This window comes from Mus caroli, chromosome 14 (genome assembly GCF_900094665.2).
Source record: "Mus caroli chromosome 14, CAROLI_EIJ_v1.1, whole genome shotgun sequence".
Lineage (NCBI taxonomy): Eukaryota > Metazoa > Chordata > Mammalia > Rodentia > Muridae > Mus > Mus caroli.
In genome coordinates this window covers 14,557,002-14,578,236 of record NC_034583.1, presented here as the reverse complement: position 1 = coordinate 14,578,236, position 21,235 = coordinate 14,557,002, and the positions used below count along the sequence as shown (strand labels likewise).

Here is a 21,235-nt window from a genome sequence, read left to right as displayed (position 1 = left end):
TAGTAAAGTGTGCGCAGGCGTCAGGGTATCTTTCCATTACCTGAGCCCTGCCTCTCTCGTGGCGTTAACTGACTGATAGTGGGCAGCCAATCCGGGTGGTGCACGTCTCCAACCGTACTTCGCAGCCTTTAAAAGGGAAGGGTTTTCTGCTCTCTGGGTCTCCTCTCCTGAAGCTGATCATCTATCTCTCAAGATGTATTAAAGCTTTACTGCAGAAGGATCCAAGTGTCCTGCGTGCGTTTTCGCTGGCGAGCCGGTAGTGCGGGTCAGTATACATGCATACTACAGCTGGCGCTCAATGTGCAGCCAACAGGACCTCTGGTTTGAGGGGGGAAAAGGTGAGAACCCCAAACCCCTGAGTGGCCATGTCCTCTCCTTTGGCATCAGCCCAAAGGCCCAAGCCTCCACACTCTGAGGGCAGGCAATTTATCTCTTCCCACCCCTCCTGCAGCCTTCCTGCTGCCATCTGTCAGGGCTATGGTGGCACATGCCCAGCGAGCAATGCACAACTGGGATGCACATGTAGGAAGAGGGATCGGCCTGGTGGGCACAGACATGCTGGCAGCCAGCAGCAGTGGGGTGGGCCAGGCCAGATGTCTAAATGGAAAGGACCTACCAGACTATTGGCCCAGCCAGATACATGCTGCCAAGTTGAATCCTTGGGACAGACTGTGTGTGCTAGCCAGCAAGGAGCTCTGAGACCTAGGCATGGTGGGTGGAGTCTCACTGCTACACTTTGAGCTGCATGGCTAAGATGAAATAGCCCACTCAAAACTTAAAATTTTCATGCTTCTTTGCCTAAAATTTGCTTAAATGCTTGTTTTTCCCTAATAACAGGAATATAAGAATGCTTATGCTTTTAACACAAAATTGTTTACAGATTGCAAACAATGATAACACTGACATATCTAAAATTTATCTTTTTGTAAATGTAAAAAATCTTTTAAGCTTCAGAGAACTGCCTTGGATCTACCCTTCACAGGTCAAAGGGACTACTTCAACAACTATTATTTAATCTTCAATTAATAAAAATAAGATAATCTACTTAAGCCAGCTTATTTTTTCACAAAATCTTACTGCCTATTCCAGATACATAATTAACATGACTTTTCCTTTCTCAGTTACCCCAAGCAGATGACATAAAGGATCCCCAACCCCTTCCCTCTGCTTTCTTTACTGTAACACAGGCGACTTTTCACTTAAAGGATGCCAGACCAGGATTAAGATTCCTATAACATATACCCTTTGCCTTTCTCCTAGGCCTATACCAACAGACCACCCATGTGCTGCCAATCAAACTGTTAATAGCTTCACGTGTACATTACACCCTCCCTTCTTTCCATCAGTATCCTATCCTGCAGGCTTATCTCTATGTGAAAAGCCTGTTCCTGCAGGCTGAGTGGAGACAACAGATGTTCCTTCCTTTGCTGTGCTGGAAGAAACGGGACCTTCCGTATTCCTTGGATCTGCTGCCTGGCCACAACAGCTGCCTTCATCCATACACACCAGCTGACTGGAGACTTTCGAGACAAGCTTCATCAGGCAATGGCATCCACAGATGACAGCCTTGGGTCCCTGCTGTGACAGATGACTCTCTTGCTGGGGGTCATGACTCAAAACAGAAGATCACTAGACCAAATGACTGCTAAAGATGGGGGACGTGGACATTAATTGAGAAAAAAAGTTATGTCTATGTAAATGATTCAAATGTCAAGACCAGTGTTAATACCGTCAAAAAACTCTGATGAGATATGCTCTTGAGATTTCAATCCACCAAGCACGTAAGTGGGTTCGACAATCCCTTGTCTTCCTGGCTCCCAGCCCTCATTAGCCCTCTGGTTTTACTTTGATTCTTTTTTTTTTTTTCTTTTTGGTTTTTTGAGACAGGGTTTCTCTGTGTAGCCCTGGCTGTCCTGGAACTCACTCGGTAGACCAGGCTGGCCTCGAACTCAGAAATCCACCTGCCTCTGCCTCCCAAGTGCTGGGACTAAAGGCGTGCGCCACCACGCCCGGCCTTTACTTTGATTCTTATACCCTACCTCGTCCAATTATAAAATGGCAGATACACAGCATAACAAAAAGAACTGCCAATTGGGTTCTGGTTCAGTACCACATCGTTCCCAACATAGAGGCTGAGGACTTTTCACGACACCTCTCCATTAAAAAATTAGACAGGCGGAGATGCTGTTTACGGAACTACTCACATCAGAAAGTAGTTTCCTGTTAGCAGGGGGGCTTCCTGCTGCTTCCACTCATAATAAATGCAAATTCTGATAACTGCTCCCTGCTACATACAAGTAAATCCGGTTTTGAGAAGCTTTTTATACACATGTAAGAATCACATGTGTGTGTTAGCAGAGCTGCACACAGGACAACCTGCAGATCTTGGTTCTCTCCTTCCATCTTGTGGATCCTTCAGATAGAACTCAGGTCATCAGGCTTGGTACCTTTACCCATCGAGCCACCTTGGTGGCCTCGATCCTTCCTTCACCCTCTAAACCAGTGGCTCTCAACCTTAATGTGGTGACCCCCAACTAAAAACTTTTGTTGCTACTGCGTAACTACAATTTTGCTACTGTTATGAATCATGACATAGACATCTGATACATGGCAGAAGCGGGAAGGCGGTGGTCACAATCCACAGGCTGAACACTGTTGCTCTAAACCTCTGTTTAAACCAATGACTCATCCTTCCAGGACTTAAGTCCTGAATAGTTACTGAACTTTTCTTGAACCTCCCTTAGTACATAAGCCCTTATTCTCTCCAAACTACCACTAGATAGGGAGTTTGTCTGTTGCTTCAGTGATTCCCAAACATTTTCCCTCCACTTCTATGAGAAGTCCTAATGAGGAAAGATAAGATATGCTACCACTTTTGAATGAAAATGGCTTCAAGGTGTTTAAGAGAAGATTGAAATCAATTTACTCATCCAAAGAACGCTGTCTTGGTGCCTGCGGAATGGCTCATGGGTAAAAGCCCTAGCCAGAAAAGCCCAAGGCCTGAATTTCATCCCTGGAGCCCAGTGCCAAGGTAGGAGACTACCCACAGGCTCATCTTCCTGCCCTCCAGATCTATGGGGAAGTAACACTCACAAGCTAACAGCAGGTATTGGGGCCTTTTCTCCTCTGCAGAGTTCCTTCTCACTTTCCCTGTCTACTGAAAACAAAGGACATTTAGTGTCATCTTCCAGATGGATTATCTAAAACACAGGACCTATTTTACCCTCCTAAATTCAAGAAATTGTCTAGTCTTTGTATATGGGCATTGAGCCACCAAGGTCACAGCATTATCATAATCTGGCCCTCCATACAACCTGTGAGGCAGGCAACCTTAAGTTGGTTCCACAATCCCTGACAACTCAAGTTCAATCCCTGAGACACAACAGTGACCAGAGTTGTCTACTGACCTCCATGTGTGTACTGTGAGATGCAATTTAAATTCTTTTCTTCCTCCCCTCCTTCCATAATCCCATTCAACATATAGTTAGGTGGGGTCTGTCTAAAGCCAATACATTTTCCATTTCATCAAGTTATCTCTAGGTCTTTTCTGGAATGTTCTTTCCCTAAGTGTACAAAAGACAAGGCCAGTACTGTGGAGGTAGAGATCAAGTGGACAAGTTCACCCAAAGGTTAAGAGTATCCGGTTTTATGCTTAGCATCTCAATTAAGCCATAGTTAGAAGCTGCCACGCCCTGAACCACTCTTTACCTTCTTTCCCTTGTTCATTATTTTCCAAAGCCTATCTAACAGCCTGGCCATCTTCTCATGCAATCTACAATTAAACCAACATCAAACACACACATACTTTAGGGACTGGGGATTTAGCTTACAGCAGAGTCCTGATATGGTCAGTAAGGTTTTGATTTGAGAAAGGGTCTTGGGGGTGTGGTGGTGCAGCCTTTGATCCCAGCACTGGGAGACAGAGGCAGATGGATCTCTGTAGTTCTAGTGTAGGTCAACTAAGAAGACTACGCAGTGAGACTCTTTTGAGATGGGGTTTCACATATCCCAGGCTGGCCTTGACACAGATACCTAGCTGAGGTCGACCCTGGCCCTCCTCTTAGCACCATCTCTGAAGTACTGGGATAAGTGTACATCTTGTATTTAAGATCTGGGGTCTCATAAAGCTCTGGATGACCTCCAACTTGCTATGCAGCTATGCAGCAGAAGCAGGCCTTGAATTCTAATCTTCTTACCTCCATTTTCAACTGTCTGTCTGCTTCTTTTTTGTGCTGATGATCAAACCAAGGCCTCACACATGCTAGACACGTGCTCTCTGCCAGCCTTTCCTCTGCTCAGCTTCCTATCGTGAAACAGTTACCTGAGAGTTAGTAACTGCCACACATTACACCCTACAGCTTTAACACTGCTCTGCAGCAGTAAATGCACAGTAAGTATCTGTAGGTAACTACACAATAGGTAAATGCACAGGCCACCACCAACCCTGACAATTCAAGTTCAATCCCTGAGACACAACAGTGACCAGAGTTGTCTACTGACCTCCATGTGTGTACTGTGAAATGCAATTTAAATTCTTTCCTTCCTCCCCTCCTTCCTTCCTTTCCCTCCCGTGTTCCTTCCTAAAGGTGCAGTGTTTAACCATTTGGGGAAAAAACCCTGCCAGTCTAACCCTTAGGCTGGTGCAGGAGGACAGCAAGTCAAAGCCAAGAGGCACACAGGCTTGAGAGCAGACCACACACAGCAAGACTCTGTCTGAGACATAAAGACGCACTATATTAATAGTGCAAGGGTTATAACAAGCCACATACCAACTTTCAAATGCTTTATTTTTTAGTGTTTAAAACATTTTAATACAACAAAGTTATAAAATAATATATATTAGTTAAATCTGAATTTAATTTAGAATCAGGTATTTACTTATTACAACACTGTGCTTCACGGTCTGGCTACCACAGGGACTTTCATGTCTTCAAGTAACACTAGTTTCTCTGTGGGTAGGGAGACCTTTAGGTAGAATTCTCAAAACGAACGTGCTTGGCTTAGTCCAAGCAACCTGCTTCCCCACTGAGTAACAATTTCATTTCCTTTGTTCCACATCACAAATACTTCATTATCCTAACAATCCATGAATTCAATGAAAAATTATTAAAATTAAACATTTTAAAGATGTTAATAACAATAGGCTCGGTTTGGTTCGTCAGACAATCCAGTAGTTCAGATTAAAAGAGATGTGAAGTAACAATGGAAAAAAGAAAACAAACAATAGAATATTCCTTCTCCCGTCAAAGCACAAAGCTTCCTTATGCCAAGATGGGAAATTCACAGAATAAAGAGTCCTTTGATTAACACAGAGTAGAATGTATCCTCAAAAACAACTTAGTGTAGCTGGAGAAACAGCTTAGGGTTCACAGGCCTTTGTACTGAACTTGATACAGTAATTCATCATATTAGTTACGTAAAATCAGTGCCACTGAATTTACAGGCAAACCAACACCTACTTTTACAGTAATTTTAGTCATTTAAAGCTATTCATAAGGAGAACAAACAAACAAAACCCTTTCTCTTTCCATCCAGTAGCCTGAAGCGTCTCTGATGGTACTTTAATCCTCAGCTGCAGAGGTAACAGGGGTGGGTGCCTGGGACTAACCTCACTCTAATACACACAAACTGTTATGTAAAGTTGCCATTAAACCTGATATGCTGTGAGTCTCAGGACAGTCGGGGCTATCCAGAGAAACCCTGTCTCAAACAAACAAACAAAACAAAACAAAAAACTGACATGCTTGCTAGGCAGTAGTGGTGATGCTTGCCTTTAATCCCAGCAATTTGGGAGGCAGAGGCAGGAGAATGTCTGAGTTCCAGGACAGCCAAGGCCACAAGGAGACTCTGGCGCTCGCCATGGCTGACAAGAAACCCAAGGAAGGAGTCAAGACTGAGAACAACGATCATATTAATTTGAAGGTGGCGGGACAGGACGGTTCTGTGGTGCAGTGTAAGATTAAGAGGCATACACCACTTAGTAAACTAATGAAAGCCTATTGTGAACGGCAGGGTTTGTCAGTGAGGCAGGTCAGATTCCGGTTTGATGGGCAACCAATCAATGGAGGATGAAGATTGATGTCTGTGTTCCAGCAGCAGACTGGAGGTGTCTACTAAAAAGGGAGCCTGCTCCTTTACTCCAGAATTTGTTATAGACCAAGAATACATTCTCAATTAGAAAGCCACAGTTTGGTCCCGCCACATCCTGACTACACAGTACAGTTTTTTCTTCTTTCATTTCCCTGTCCCCATTTCTTTATGGTACATAAAGTAACTGGTGTGTGTGCACAAGCATTGTGCTCTTTTGTTTCTTTTCCTTTTTTAAACAAAATGGCCAATGTTCTGTTCTGGTTGACATCAGATGGAGATGGTCCCTTCTCCATTAGTGACATGCTCATTCAGCTCTCATCTTTATATTCCAGTAAGTTATTTTGCTCTCATTGTTTTTCTTTCTTTCTTTTTTTTTTTTTTCGAGACAGGGTTTCTTTGTAGCCCTGGCTGTCCTGGAACTCACTCTGTAGACCAGGCTGGCCTCGAACTCAGAAATCCTCCTGCCTCTGCCTACCTAGTGCTGGGATTAAAGGTGTGCTCCACCACACCCGGCTTCAAGGACAATCTTTATAACCTGTACATAGCTGTTACGTGTCTTTAGGGAATAAATTACTCTTGAACAAAATGATCTTAGTTTTCCCTTCAAGTCAAGCATCTTGTTTTTATAAGCTTGTTTAAAATGAAAACAAAAACAAAACCCACAACCAACAACAATAACAAAAAAACCAAACCAAACCAAAAAAAAAAGACCAAAAATCAAAAACAAAAAACAACAATAACAACACCTCCTGACATGCTTTGGTGCCTTTCACGCTGTCTGAAGGAAAGCAAGTGAACTATTCTAAAGATTGTTCTTGTCTCCTAAGTCTGTCAGCTGAGAGGGCGACTATACTGTTTGCTTTTGCTATGGGACTTCAATCCATAAGACCACCAAATAATTGAGTGTACTAAATCAGAGAGTTTAAGTCAAGAATATTGTAAACATTGTTAAGCATTTTGGATCTAGAATCTTTCAATTATAAATTTTCTTTTTGCTGAATATAAAGAAGATACATTTTTGCCACGAATCTGAATTTATATGAATTAAGTTTTACAAAAAGGTGTGTGTGGTGGTGTACACCTTTAATCCCAGCATGGGAGGCAAAGACAGGTGATCCCTGAATTAAGAGAAACCCTGCCTCTGAAAAAACAAAACAAAACAAAAAGAACCCCCCTCCCCCAAACAAACAACCAAACACTTTTGCACAAATGTTCCTGAAAGACTACTTGCTCTCTGCTATAGAAGGATCCAGCACCCCTGTTCCCCACTTATAACTTACAGAGTTTTGGAATTCTCAGTCCTAACAGGCTACAGGTAGAATGGGGCTGGTCACCACTTACAGTGTCAATGTTACGCTATTGGAAGTGGGTTTTCTTGGTTACAGTCCATATTATTTAAATTGACTGGTTCTAAGATGAAGCCCATTGCTTTAGAAAGGTATTTTTGCCACAGCAACTCTGGCCTCGTTGGGAAGTGTAACACAAAGGTTTCTGCCAAAACTATGTGGTGGTGAGAGCAAGCTTATGCTCCATACGAGCTCGTTCCTTTCCGCCCAGATCTACCTTTCAGTAAGATCCTGTTTGCACTGTGCCTTGCACACACAGCCCTGGGCTTCGCAGAACAGGGAGGGCAGCGACGCTGGGATTAGGATGTAGGCAATCCTTCCTTTGCATCCCCAACAACTCAAAACCTCTCCTTGCTTCCGTACTAAGCTGTCAAGGATAAAAGTCTCACACGACTGCAGAATCAAATACAGGGTTCAAAAGCGTGGAGCCTCTGCACGCAGCCACATCATGCCCAAAATGTAAACAGAAATTCTATCTTCATTATGGTTAGGTTTTAATAAGAAAAAAGATGTGAGGACAAAACCTGAAAACTAATGTTTCTCTCAGTTTTGAGACTTGAAGAGGATTAGCTCTGTAAACACTGTCTTATAGTAGCTACTAGGTTATACATCCAGCTTATCTGTTTCCTCCAAACAAACAGGAGTGACCCAAGGCCACTCAATCCGTACAGCAGGCTGCTGTCAGGCACTCTCACCATCATTAGCTCGGCAAGGGCAACGCCAGCTGCACCTGTCTCCTATTGTGTTCTATGATAGAACCCATATGGAGGAGAGAAGCCTGATGTTAAGATATTTAATATAGTTAGCATCTTAAAACTAATGTAGAAACACATTTTTGGAACATTTTCCCAAAAGCCAACACTGTCTCTCCCCCTCCCCCCAGGTAAACTGGATCCTGCTCTGTGGGGGGGGCGGGGGAATAAAAAGAGGGGTGGCAGTATATCCCTTGGCCCTAAGTCAAATTACTCAAACAAGCATGGCAAACCTTTTCTCCAGGATTATGAAGTTTCTTTAGATAAGATATTGGCGTTTTTGATCCTGGCTTGTAATAGAATCAATAATTTAAATACTGCAAGGATTTTGAAGTACAAGATTTAAAAACATAATTGAACTTGATTGCTTTACATCACCTCTCAGGTGAGAAATGAGCGCTGTCTCCAGCCTCCTCAGAGCAGGGCTTCTCAGCACGGGGGAGGCCCGTTTGTCTACTAGACAAACCCCCTTCCTGCCTAATCCACTCAGTGGCTTCCGAGAGGTGGAACTATGACTCCAACTGCAAAAATGACCATTCCGCCGCCGAGACAGAGGAGTAAACACCGGCTGTGGCCTGCGGGTGACTGCAGCGCACCTGCCTGCAGCTCTTGAGTCCTTGTTTGAAAATGAAACGTAAAGACTATACAATTAGTATTCCAATTCTACAACCAGGTTAAAACTGTTATGTACAACCAATAGAAAATAAAGTGACAAATGGTATCGGAGAGGTGGCAGTAATTACTGAAGCTAAAGTATTTAGTTCTTAACTGCCAAATTAAGACTCTAGAAAGAACATATGTATATAATTTTTTTTAAATAAAAAGTAAGAAGCCTTTTTCTATCCACGCATGTCTCAGACTGTGTACTTTCCATGGTCAGAAATGAGAACTTTCAGGAAAAAAAAAAACAACAAAAAGAGGACCCCCCCTACCCTACCCCCACCCGGAGAATTAGCACTGTGCCCACAGCTTGTTCTGTTCTGTTTTGGTTTTTTCCAGAAGAAAAGAATTCTCTGCATGCACATTTACTCACTCACTGACATAAGAACTCTAACATCTGGTAAAACACTCATGTGTTCACTTAAGTCACATTATTAAAAAGCAGTATATTGGGTTGTCATCTGCCTAACTAACAGTTACAACAAGTATTTAGTCCAGGACTTACAGCACTACAGGAACACCACTTTACTACTGGGAACACAGCCACTTCCCTCAGGAATCCTTTCTGTGCTCACACGGAAGCTTCCGAACAGATAAGGACCAGCAACTGATGCTGCACCTGTTCTGAAATGCTGACCCCGTACCTGCATTCGTGGGGAGGCCAGCGACACCTGATCAGCGTGTCACCTCACACGTTGCCCCTTGCATTCTTTTGTTTCACAAAAGCTGCTGCGTTCAATGTGTTTTTCTTTAAAATGGCTCAAAAGGTAAAACATATTCACCAGCAAGACACTCACTTTGCAGACATTCAGAGTAGTTCAATGAACACACGAGAACGGCTCACTAGGTAAGGAAAGCCAGCTGCAGAAATACTCTTGACTTGAGTCCTACTGGGAATCAGTAAAAATGCTTCAGCCAGCCCAAGCTGATGTGCTTGAGTTCGGTAAGCAAACACTCAGCATGCACAGGTAACGAACGGCCTGACATCACCCCGCTGGGTCTTCCTACAGTGAGGGGCGGAAACTCTTCCCATGACCTCTCCATTCAAACAGCTAGATAAGGAGTCTTGTGTGTTCTTTCTTGAGTTTTACAGTCACGGCCTTTCTCAGAACGGGAAACCTGTCAACACAGAAGCCAAATGCAACGTATCCAGGAGCCTGGGACAAAGTATTCATTTTCATTCCATAACTACTGTATATTTAACAACAAACTCATTACAGAGAGAGAGTCTTCATCCAATTAGTCTTTTCATTATTGCTGGTTTAGAAAATGGCCAACAATATTCATTAGGTACTGTGCCATTAACATTGCATTCAAAGAAAGAAAACATAGGAAACCAAATCCTCGCCCTCCTACTCTGATGGTACGCCCTGGTGTTAGCCAGAGTGTGGTAGTACAGAAAGAGTCTTGTTGTGATATAAAAGGCAATAAACACGTCAATGGAATAGTGTTCATGGGCAGCCAAGATGAAGAAGATTCCAAAGAGGTTGAGAACCCAGGATAGAGTGTGCAAGAAATTCCAGCTTCTTGGTGTATCTAGGAAAAGGAAAGAAGGGCCATTTAATAACACATTCCTGCCGTGCTTCTTAGCCACATGTTTCTCAGGGTAGGCTCTAAGCTTCCGCGCCCCTAACCTCTGCCCCGCACCCTTTATTTCGGCTCTGTCTCATGTAGCCCAGGCTGCTGACCTGGATGTGTAGCTGAGGATGAACTTGAACTAGGATCTACAGGCATCTGTCGTCACACCTAGCTTTATGTGGTGCTGGGGATCAAACCTGGGGCTTCCCGTGTGGCAGGCAAGCAGTCCAGACTGAGTTGTATTCCACCCCAGCCGCCTATTCTTTCTCACTTCCTCCCTAGCTCCTTCTCTGCAACAAGCTATCTAATATGCATAGAAGCATTAAAGATATACTTACACTCTGTGACAAAGAAATTCAGCATGGTTAGAACAACTGTGTGGCCACTGAACATGTAGTCTCCACAAGTGTGGACGCCAGTCAGAGTCATTCCAAAGCCGCTCCAGATGGCAAATGCCCGTCGTAGTTTCTCCCACACACTTCCATATATCTACAAAGAACGCTGTGAGTTAGTTCTTCAAATGCTTACTGAGGCTCAGAGCTTGCCCAAATCCATTTCAGGCAATTCATGATTCAGAAATAAGAGCATCCAGGTAAAGGCAACTGGTCTAACTCAGCTAATTCAAGGTGGGCCCAGAGAATTAGCAGAGCTTGACTGTACTTAGAAAATGCTAATTAAATGAAATCATCCTAATCCAAACTCCTTTACAGTAAAAAGGTCAAGGCAGGCATATAGCGTACGTTCATATACCAACACTTCAGAGGCAGTATATCTATCTTTGTGAGCTTGGGGCCAGCCTGGTCGACAACCAGGGCAACCAGGGTTGCACAGAGAGACCTCATCTAAAGATAATAACAAAAGCAAAAAGTGCAAAGTCAATGTCAAGAATGACGGCACATGTTCAGAGTCAGATTCAGGAGGGGCAGGAATCCAAGGCTAGTCTTGGTCACAGAGGACAGCCCAGGTTACACGACATTTTATCTTAAACAACAAGCAGCCAGGCAGTGGTGGTGTACCCCTTTAATCCAAGCACTTGGGCAGCAGAGGCAGTCACAGATCTCTGAGTTCAAAGCCAATCAGATATACAGAGCAAGTTCCAAAACAGTCACAGCTACTCAGAAAAACCCTGCCTCAAATAGTCACTATAAAATAAGAACATCCCCAATGTTAAGGCCTAGGTAAAATGTTAAGGCCTAGGTTGTCTGTATAGCAGCCATTTTGTGCTGTTACTGTTGTAAGGAAACTTTGTCATGTGCTGTTACTAGGACCCTTTCTCATTCCTGAACTGACTGCGTATTCGGTTACCTTCTGTGCTTTGATGCTCCTGGAGACTAATCACAATAGAGGTCAGTTAGAACTCCTTTCTTTACTTAGTCACAATAAGCTTGGACCTGGACCAACAACCCAGCAACACTTCCTGCATCTAGGTATCAACTTTTTTGTTTCTTGCCTTTATAAGCTAACCCTGGGATGGACCCCAACATAAGAAAGACACCTGCACCAATACAAGAAACCATTTGGAGTAAAACTTCCATTTTGAGTAGGAGGTTGAATGAATACTAGACAAGGCAAGTCCCCTGCCACAGTGGAACACCCCAACCAATGAGGACAGGATAAATGTACAACATAGACATGTTCCTAAGGAAATCCCCTATCCCTAAATTCTGACTGGCAGAATAACTTAGCACAGATGTTTTCGTATCTCAGGCTCTATAGGAGTCTAGCTGGGCACCACAGTTCAGCTCCCAAGTCTGTACTGTGTCCCTGATGGATCAGTCTTAGGGTGTGTGTTCAATAAACCAGCCCTGTTTGACAGAGATCTGTGTCTGAGTAGTTTGTGCAACAACTTCCAGTCCCTAACAACCACATTTTGCTTTATTTACTTACTTTTCTCCCATAATGTCCATGTTTAAATCTCTATTAAAATATTTTAATAAGCTCTAACGTTCTTTTAAAAAGGAAAAATATTAAAAAGAAGCAGCAAGGACATGAACTATGCTGTAACTTCCAGGCTATCATTTATTAACTATTCTCCCTGTCCTCACTGTCACAGAAACTCAGACACTGGCGAGGCCATGAACTCAACCAGATCTTAGCCCTCTAGGCCTTCCCTATAGCTACAGGGAGCCATGTTCTGTACAATAAGTTGTATGCAAAAATGTGAAAGCTCTATAGGATGGCTACAGAGACTAACATAGAGGAGCTCCTTTCTACCACCCCATTTGCCTTCTACTGACTACCCAAACATAGCAACTGAAGCTCCAGCAGCCATGGAGGACCACAATCTGGCTTTGAGATGCAAGTCTCAGGCAGGATAGAAGAGAAAGACCAGAGGGTTACAGATGTTTCGTAAGTCAATCATACCAGAACATTTGTGTGTGTGTGTGTGGGGGGGGGGGGGAGTGGGGGGCGGGCGGTTAAAAAGGAGAGATATTTTGAGACAGGGTTTCTCTGTGTAGCTCTAGCTGTCCTGGAACTTGCTCTGTAGACCAGGCTGGCCTCAAACACAAGAGATATGTTTGCCTCTGCCTCTGAGTTCTGGGATTAAAGGTGTGCACCACCACCACTGGGCTGGATAGTATCTTAATCATGGACAGGGGACAAACAAGTAATGCTAAGCCGGGCGTGGTGGCGCACGCCTTTAGTCCCAGCACTCGGGAGGCAGAGGCAGGCGGATTTCTGAGTTCGAGGCCAGCCTGGTCTACAAAGTGAGTGCCAGAACAGCCAGGGCTACACAGAGAAACCCTGTCTCGAAAAAACCAAAACAAAAACAAAAACAAAAAAAAAACCAAACAAACAAGTAATGCTACTCCCAAATAATTACCACTCAGTAATTCAAGCCTTTTCATTTTTTCCCATTCTGCATTTCTCATACATCCTTCTAGAAACAGAACTGAAATAGAAAAGAATGAATAGGAAGCTGTCTAGATACAATATGCAAATTAGCTTTGTGTTGCTAAGTTTTAAAAATAGGCATGTTCTTAGTTCTGTCTTGGTTCCATGATTTCAAGCCATTAATTTATCACAATGAAATGCCTCTGGTTGGTCTCAATGTAAGGGATTTGACATCTGGCTTTTATCCCATCATGCTCTACTTTTTATGATTGCTATAAATAATGTAGGTTAATAGGCAGGCTACATTATACTTTAAAACAATTAGCAGCATTTAGGGCAGATTTAGATGGAAATATCCATACGTTAACTAATTAATAAAAAAAGTCACTGGAGACAGAAAGAAAGCTGTCCAAACAGGAGTGTGACATCTAATTTGTTCTAATAGCATAAGTTTCTTTGCATAAAGATCCAGCTTTCTCTTAAGTGGCTATTCTGATAAACCTCCTTAGGATTATCAGGAAATTCTTATCCATATAACAGGAAAGCAAAATGTTCTACCTCAAATACATTCCTTTCAGATCTCTGGATCTGGTTATTCATAAAACTGCACTAGGTAATAGGTTTAAAAATCTCTCCTTGAAGCCGGGCAGTGGTGGCACACGCCTTTAATCCCAGAATCTGGGAGGCAGAGGCAGGCGGATTTCTGAGTTGGAGGCCAGCCTGGTCTACAGAGCGAGTTCCAGGACAACCAGGGCTACACAGAGAAACCCTGCCTCAAACAAAACAAACAAAAACAAACAAACAAAAACAAAACAAAACAAAACTCCTTGAATAAAAAGAAGTATCTATCTATATTAGTTTAAGCAACAGATGCAAACACAAAAGTGTGGGGAACCTCCAGATCTGCCTAGGAAAGGCCTTTTGCGGAAGGCGGAGATCGTGGGTCTGACACCTTCTAGCCCAGACACAGATGGCCCATGTGTCCACATGCTGCTACCTGGAAAATCTTGTCAGGACAATAAGACTGTCACTAGTGGCACCAAGCAGTTCCTTTCCTGATCTTGCCAAGGTTGGTATTACCACTCCAAAAGCCCCACGCCATTGTTCCTTTACATAGGAAAGACATGAAGTTTATGTCAACATGTTGGCAGAGGCTCCTAACTCTGTACATAGCTCTGGAGTATTATTAAATTTATATGCCCTTTCTTTTGTTAGTCATCAAGACTAAAACTGTCAAACTTTCTGAGGGGAAACACAACTTCACTATAGTTTGTTTACAGTTTCGTTTGAATTTCCTAATCAGTTAGCATACTATTGGGGGAAAATGTTTTTACCCTCACTTCAGACCATGTACAGAAACAATTTGGGGAGATTAGAGTCTATATAAAAATGAAGACCATAAACCGCTAGCTACTGTCTTTCCTAGCTGGCACTGACTACGACGGACAGACACTAAGGAGTGTGGGTGGGAAAGGGAACCAAGTGGCTGCTGCTAAGGATGCAGGGAGCCCGCCATCCTCAGCCATCCCCATCTTCAGTCAAATGCAGCACTGTTACCACTGCCAAAGGAGGTTCCAAGTGCTGTGACAGTCAGTGCACAACTCTGGGTCACGGACTTGTTCTAAAACAGTCAGAGCACTCTTGGTGAGTCAAGGACTCCTTAGCTGTCACAAGGAGGCCCAAAGCAGAAGAAAAGCCTGGCAGAAGAAAAGTCTGCCTTCTCTGCACATCCATCTCATTTACTGTGGGCGAGTCACATGCCTAACTTCTCAAAGGCATATTAACCACGGCTTCTACTCAACGCAATTCACCTCTCTTCAAGGCTGAGATGAAGGTACAATGAAACTCAAGGAGGAAAACTGAGGCACCTATTGTCAGCTGCCCCAGTGTCCCTTCCAAACCTATTGTCCTAAACTTGCAGTGATGCTGGAGCCCCACAGGAAGGTTACCCCATCGTGAAATCACAAGCAAGAGCAATCATGTCATGAGAGCTGGCTATCTCCTCAAGCAATAACAAGGACTGAGGTAATCACCAACCAGACCACACTTAGACCAAGGCAGCCTTACTATGTGTACTTCTCATGATTACCTCAAATTTTTCTCTATTTAAACCTAAAGTTCAATTGGTACCCTAAGACCGCAGTTGGTGATGGGGGGGGGGGTTTGTCACTGGATCCCGGTGTCTGTTTCTCTTCCCAAAGTGGCTGCAAAGACTGTCTGTCTTGCAGCAAGCACTCCTGTCCCTTTAAGTGGTACAATGAATGGGTGGGTGGGTGGCTCAGCTTAGCCTGCTGGGACTGGGAGGTTGGTACTGGACTGGAGGTGGCTCTGAGGTTAAGAATATATACTGTTCTTTTCAAGGACCCCAGTGAGTTCCTAGCCCTCATCAAGGATGGCTCACAACTGCGTCTGACTCTAGCTCCAAGGAATGCAACACTCTGGCCTTTGTGGGCACTCACACACATGTGCATATCCAGACAGAGATACATACACACAATGTTAAAAATTAGTCTTTAAAACTTAAACCAGGCATGACAGTGCACAGTTTTAATCCCAGCACTCAGGAGGCAGAGGCAGGAGGCTTTCTCAAGGGCAGTTTAATCTAAAAACCAAAATTTTAGAATAGCCAGGGGTAGACATTGAGAAACTCTGTCTTAAAAAAACAAAACAAAACAAACAAAAACAAAAATGAAACACAACAACAACAAAACCCAACCAACCCCCCCCAAAAAAAACAAAACAAAAAAACAACCTTTGATAATCATTTAAGGCTATAAATCAAAGAAATAATTGTTTTGAAGACAAAGATAGCTATGAACACAGCTAATAAACTGGGTCAGTAATACAGGAGACACTCATGGTGGTGCCCTACAGTCTACTTTCAAGGAATGTATTTAAAGTAGCTGGGGAGGGGAGGGTAGGAGGTGGGATATTTTATTTATATAAGTTATTAATACAACTAAATTAAAGTTGTTTCTTTTTTGTTAATGTAATTTCTAAAACAAAGTCGATTTTCTCAATTGCTTAAAAGGAAATTACAGAGAGCAGTAACCAGGAGACGCTTAAGATCTGTCTGCATACAAAGCCAAGTAATATAGGGAAGGACTGTCACTCTGATGATGTGTTTTCAGCAGGGTCTTATATCTCAGGCCGAGCTGGGCCTTACTATGTGCTCTGGCTGTCCTCAAACCTGCCAATCTCTTGCCACAGCCTCCTTTGTGCTGGGATTACAGGCAGAAGTTGCCATGCCTAGTTCCTGGTGACTGTTTTTCATTGTTTTGTTTTGCTAAGGAAATGCATGAATGGATCTGGCAAGATGGTTCAGTGGGCAGACACACTTGTGAGCAGACCTAATGACTGGACTTCAACCCCTGGTTTCACAAAACAAGAGGAGAGAGAACTGGCTCTCAAGAGCTATCCCCTGATCTGTTCTTGCTTTGGCATGTATGTGCCCACACTTGCATGTGATGTGAGTACCCCTAACTTTAAGACGCTTTGACAGGCGTTTTTTGAGTGGTGTCTGGAGGCTGTAAAAAGCAAATGCGGACGATGCTCATCACTGCTCTTCAGAAAAAAACAAGCTACAGAAAAAGCACAAGGTTGCAACTGTACCTCTGTCCAAAATACCTGAAAACTACCTTTGTTCTTTTGCCTTTTTTTAAAATTTATTTTTTACACTCTATATTCCATCCCCCCACGACCAAAATTAGCTTTTTTCAAGTACACGTTTTAGAACTATGTATCACAATTTTCAATGTGCCTATCGTTAATAATAATTCTATTTCCAAAACCTTAGAGGTAAACATAGTGCTTGCCTAGCATGTACAAGGCCTTGGGGTCAAGGTCCCTCTGAATGAAGCAGAAAAGCTCTCCTGTCTAAGGATACTTACTATGGCACTGTTTAAAACACCTTGGAAACAACCACATTTTACATCATCTGCAAGTCGGGGGGCGGGGGGGGGGCGGGGGAGAAGGTGGGAAAGCTTACAATGGACTATCCCACAGCTATTAAAGTGGTGACCTTTTTAAACAGATGGCAATAATTGTGTACTCATTTTTAAAAAGTAATTAATAAGGCTAGGGAGATGCTTCCAAGCAAAAATGCCTTAAATTCAGAGCCCGAAAACCCATGCCAAGAAAAAAGAAAAAGGCTGGCCTGATATACTGGAAATCCCCAGGGCAGCTATCAGCCATGCTAGCAGAACTAGTAGCTCCAGGTTAAGTCAGAGACCCTGAGCCCTGCATCAACACACACACACCTACATCAGGCCCCACACATATACAAAAGAGGAAAAAGTAACATGCTAGCACCTTAAACGTCAGCTACAGAACAACCTCTGCAATTCATCCATCATTCAAAAGGTGTCCATCAATATCAATTTATGAAATAAATAAAAACTCTACTGAAAAATTATTTGTGTTGCTTAGTGTGGTACCTAGCATCTTTAATCCTAGCAGTTGTGAGGCAGAGGCAGGAGGATTTCTGTGAGGAGTTTCAGGCCAGCCTGATCTACATAGTGAGTTCTAGGCTATCTAGAGCTGCATAGAGTATGTCTCCAAGAAAGGAAGGGCTGGAGGCAGGAAGGAAAGAAAGAAGAAACTTCAAACCAGACCTGTGTAACTGTTAAGTTTTACTTGTAGGATGGCATGAAAAAGGTTCTATATGAGTTTTTTGCTTTTTTAACATACATTTATAGATCATTTGAGTTCTTACAAGAAACTTGTACAACTCCATAATAAAAGAATCTTTTTCTGCCAAGTGGCAGTGGCACATGCCTTTACTCCCAGGATTCAACAAACAGGGGCAGGTGGATTTCTGAGTTTAAGGCCAGCCAGCGTGGTCTACAGAGGGAGTTCCAGGACAGCCAGGAATACACAGTGAAACCCTGCCTTGAAAAAACAAACAAAAACGGCTTTTCTATATTGAAAACCACAAAATGCCCCAATAATTTCTAACCTTAAAAAGATTTGCTTCCAGTAAGTCTGACCTTTCACAGCCCCTCTCTCACTGCCCAGTCTCCTGGGTTGAACACCTGGAGAGCTGTGTTCCCCTTCCTCTTGGCAGTAGTTTTAGCTCTTCATCTCCTTTGCGTGCTTAATCTTCCTTCCCTAACTGGCACGTCAGCTATTTCTACTGTGGTAGCAAAGGCAATGGCACCTAATTTTGTTTTACAAACGTTAAAACAACAACAAAGGTATTAATGTAACCATCAAGTCCTTTGTCTGCCTATGTAGGTTAATTTTTTTTTTTTTTTTTGGCCAAATTTAACCATTTGCAACAATTTTGTCTATCAAGGACAGGATTGGTCTTTGACTTTTGTCCCCGTTTCTTTTAGACTGGGTCTTTCTCTATTGTCCTGGAACTCAGTATGTAATCAGGTTGGCCTCAAATTCAGAGATGCATCTGCCTCTCTGCCTTCCCAAAAGAGGGGATTAAAGGTGTGGTACTACATCCGCTGAGAGGCTCAACTTTTAAAATTATTTTACAGATTTGTTCTTTAAGTAGTGGGGTGGGGGTAGGTCCTAGGGACTGAACCTCAGTACCCCCTGCACATCAGACAAGCACTCTACCACTGAGCTTAAATTTACAAAGCAGATCTTACCCTAGATCTAAAAGTAAAAACAATAAAATTTACAACCCCCTCTTTTGTTCCCTATGGGCATAATTTGCCCTGTCTGTTTAATTAGAAGACTATATCTACTATACAACAAAACAAAATGTATAAAGCATATACCAAAACCAGAGGAAAGGTTGACAGAGTGTTGAACTCATCTGAACCGGAAAATGCTTAAGGAAAAGGAAGGCTCGGAGCCATGAAGGGGCCACAGAATCACATGAAGAACTAAAGATGCTGAGTGTATGGAGAACGATATGACCACACATGAGGGTATGATCATGAAACCCACTATAGTATATAATACATGCTAAAAAAACATTGTAGGGGCTGGAGAGATGGCTCAGTGGTTCAGAGCACTGACTGCTCTTCCAAAGGTCCTGAGTTCAAATCCCAGCAACCACATGGTGGCTTACAACCATCCAAAATGAGATCTGATACCCTCTTCTGGTGTGTCTGAGGACAGCTACAGTGTACCTAGATATAATAATAAATAAATCTTAAAAAAAAAAAAAAAAAAAAAAAAAGCGGGGCCTGGGGGGGAAAAAAAAAAAAAAAATTTTTTTTTTTTTTTTTTTTTTTACAATTAAAAAAAAAGATGCTGAGTGTGGTGAGAAAGGGAAAATGCAGCAGAAAAGGATGATTTCCCATTGTCCCACAGCACGGAACAAATATCCACAGATGAAATCACAGGGAGGGAGTCTAGCTTAGGGTTACTTAACCCGGTTATTTCCGGAAGTTTACTACCGATATGGCAAATACAAACAAAACAAAACAAAAAAAACCCAAAAACCCACATTTTAACACAGAAAGCAAGCTCTTTACCCTCCTGCATATACTGTGTCATTAATCCAACAAGAACAAGAGAGAACAGAGAGGAGGTAGCAGGCTACCTTTCCAGTACACTGCAGGTGCTGTCCTGGCACGGAGAGGGAGGTCACAAACATGGTAAAGCAGCGAAGCAAGAATACAGTGCCCATCAGACTACAGAGCCTTCGCAGAAGGATCGACCTGTGAACAGAGCGACCAAAGCAGAAATCAGAGACACTCCAAACGCTGAGGCATCAAATACTTTTCTAGAGAGAAAGCAATAAAAAACCACTAGCCTTTAAGGCAGAAATCTTTCTCCCCACTTATATGTTCTGTACTAAAGGGGAAACCATAAAGACAAATGTGACAGTGTTTACCTCTGGCCGGGCTGTGACTGGAGTTAATAATGAAAGGACTAGAGGAGCACTCAGATGGTATGCTAAAATCTAGACGTTTGCTCCCAAGTTGTTTACTAAATGCAGATCTGTTAACTTAGAGGGAGAAAGATTCATTACATTTAAATTACACCTCTATAAAGTATTTGGGATGTGTATATATGTATGTGGTTTTATTACTAAGCTTGTACTCAAAGTAATGGGTTTAGTTATAAATGTGTCATATCTTATTCTAACTCAGGAGAGGACTCTTAGAAAACCATGTAAAATATCGTCATCCAATAGAATTCTACAGTGATGGGGATGGTCTACGTACCATGTAGCCTGCTAGATACAATGTGCTGGAGCACCTGAAATGACCCTCATGTAACAAAGATCCGAATTTAATATCATCTCATTAAAATCACAATAGCCACATGCAGGTAGTGCAGATATGAAAGAGCATCCTTTCAGGGGTAAAATACGGCCATACCAAAGTGGAAATTTTCAAGACACAAGTACTATTGTGAAGCTTAGTATCAGAACTATTATAATTTACTAAAAATAAAAAAATTACTCAGTACTTGCTATGAGATACAAAGATGGCCCAATGTAGCCACCCAGGGTTTCTGGGTCCTGGTTTGAATTTTTATTTTTAAAAACTGAGTTTCTCTGTGTAACCTGCTGTCCTGGAACTTACTCTGTTGACCAGGCTGGTTTTGAACTCAGAGACCCACCACCTATCTCTGCCTTCTGAGCACTGGGATTAAAGGTGTGACCCACAACCACCACTGGCTTTACTCAAAAAAAAAATTTAAGATTTACTTTTATTGTTTTTAATTACAATGCGTAGGTATGTATGTTTGCCTCTGGGTGTGTGCATGGAAGGGCAGGTAGCCTTGGGGGCCAGAGGGGCAGGATCTGAGAGAATCAGCATGGGCACTGGGAACTCAACTCTGATGCTAGGAAGAGTAAGTATCAAGTGCTTTTTACTCGAGAGTCATGTTGCTAGACCCTTAAACTGTTTATAGTAGGGTAAGGTTAGTCAGAAGATCTACTACAAGAATGGCTATATGGGGGGCTGGTGAGATGGCTCAGTGGGTAAGAGCACCCGACTGCTCTTCCGAAGGTCCAGAGTTCAAATCCCAGCAACCACATGGTGGCTCACAACCATC

General features: G+C 42.8%; 1 protein-coding gene across 3 annotated transcripts in view; it reads right to left on the bottom strand.

Moving 5' to 3' along the window:
• Positions 1–6,533: 6,533 nt before the first annotated feature.
• Positions 6,534–21,235, bottom strand: part of Samd8 (sterile alpha motif domain containing 8) — a 47,739-nt gene continuing 33,037 nt past the window's right edge. For all 3 annotated transcript variants that reach the window (XM_021182431.2, XM_021182432.2, XM_029469052.1), the window contains exons 4-6: positions 19,770–19,887; positions 10,765–10,915; positions 6,534–10,384 (exon numbers count right to left, since the gene is read on the bottom strand). In XM_021182431.2, coding sequence (XP_021038090.1) covers positions 10,080–10,384; positions 10,765–10,915; positions 19,770–19,887 — 574 coding nt within the window. In that variant the 3' untranslated portion in view covers positions 6,534–10,079. The remainder of the gene's footprint in view (positions 10,385–10,764; positions 10,916–19,769; positions 19,888–21,235) is intronic.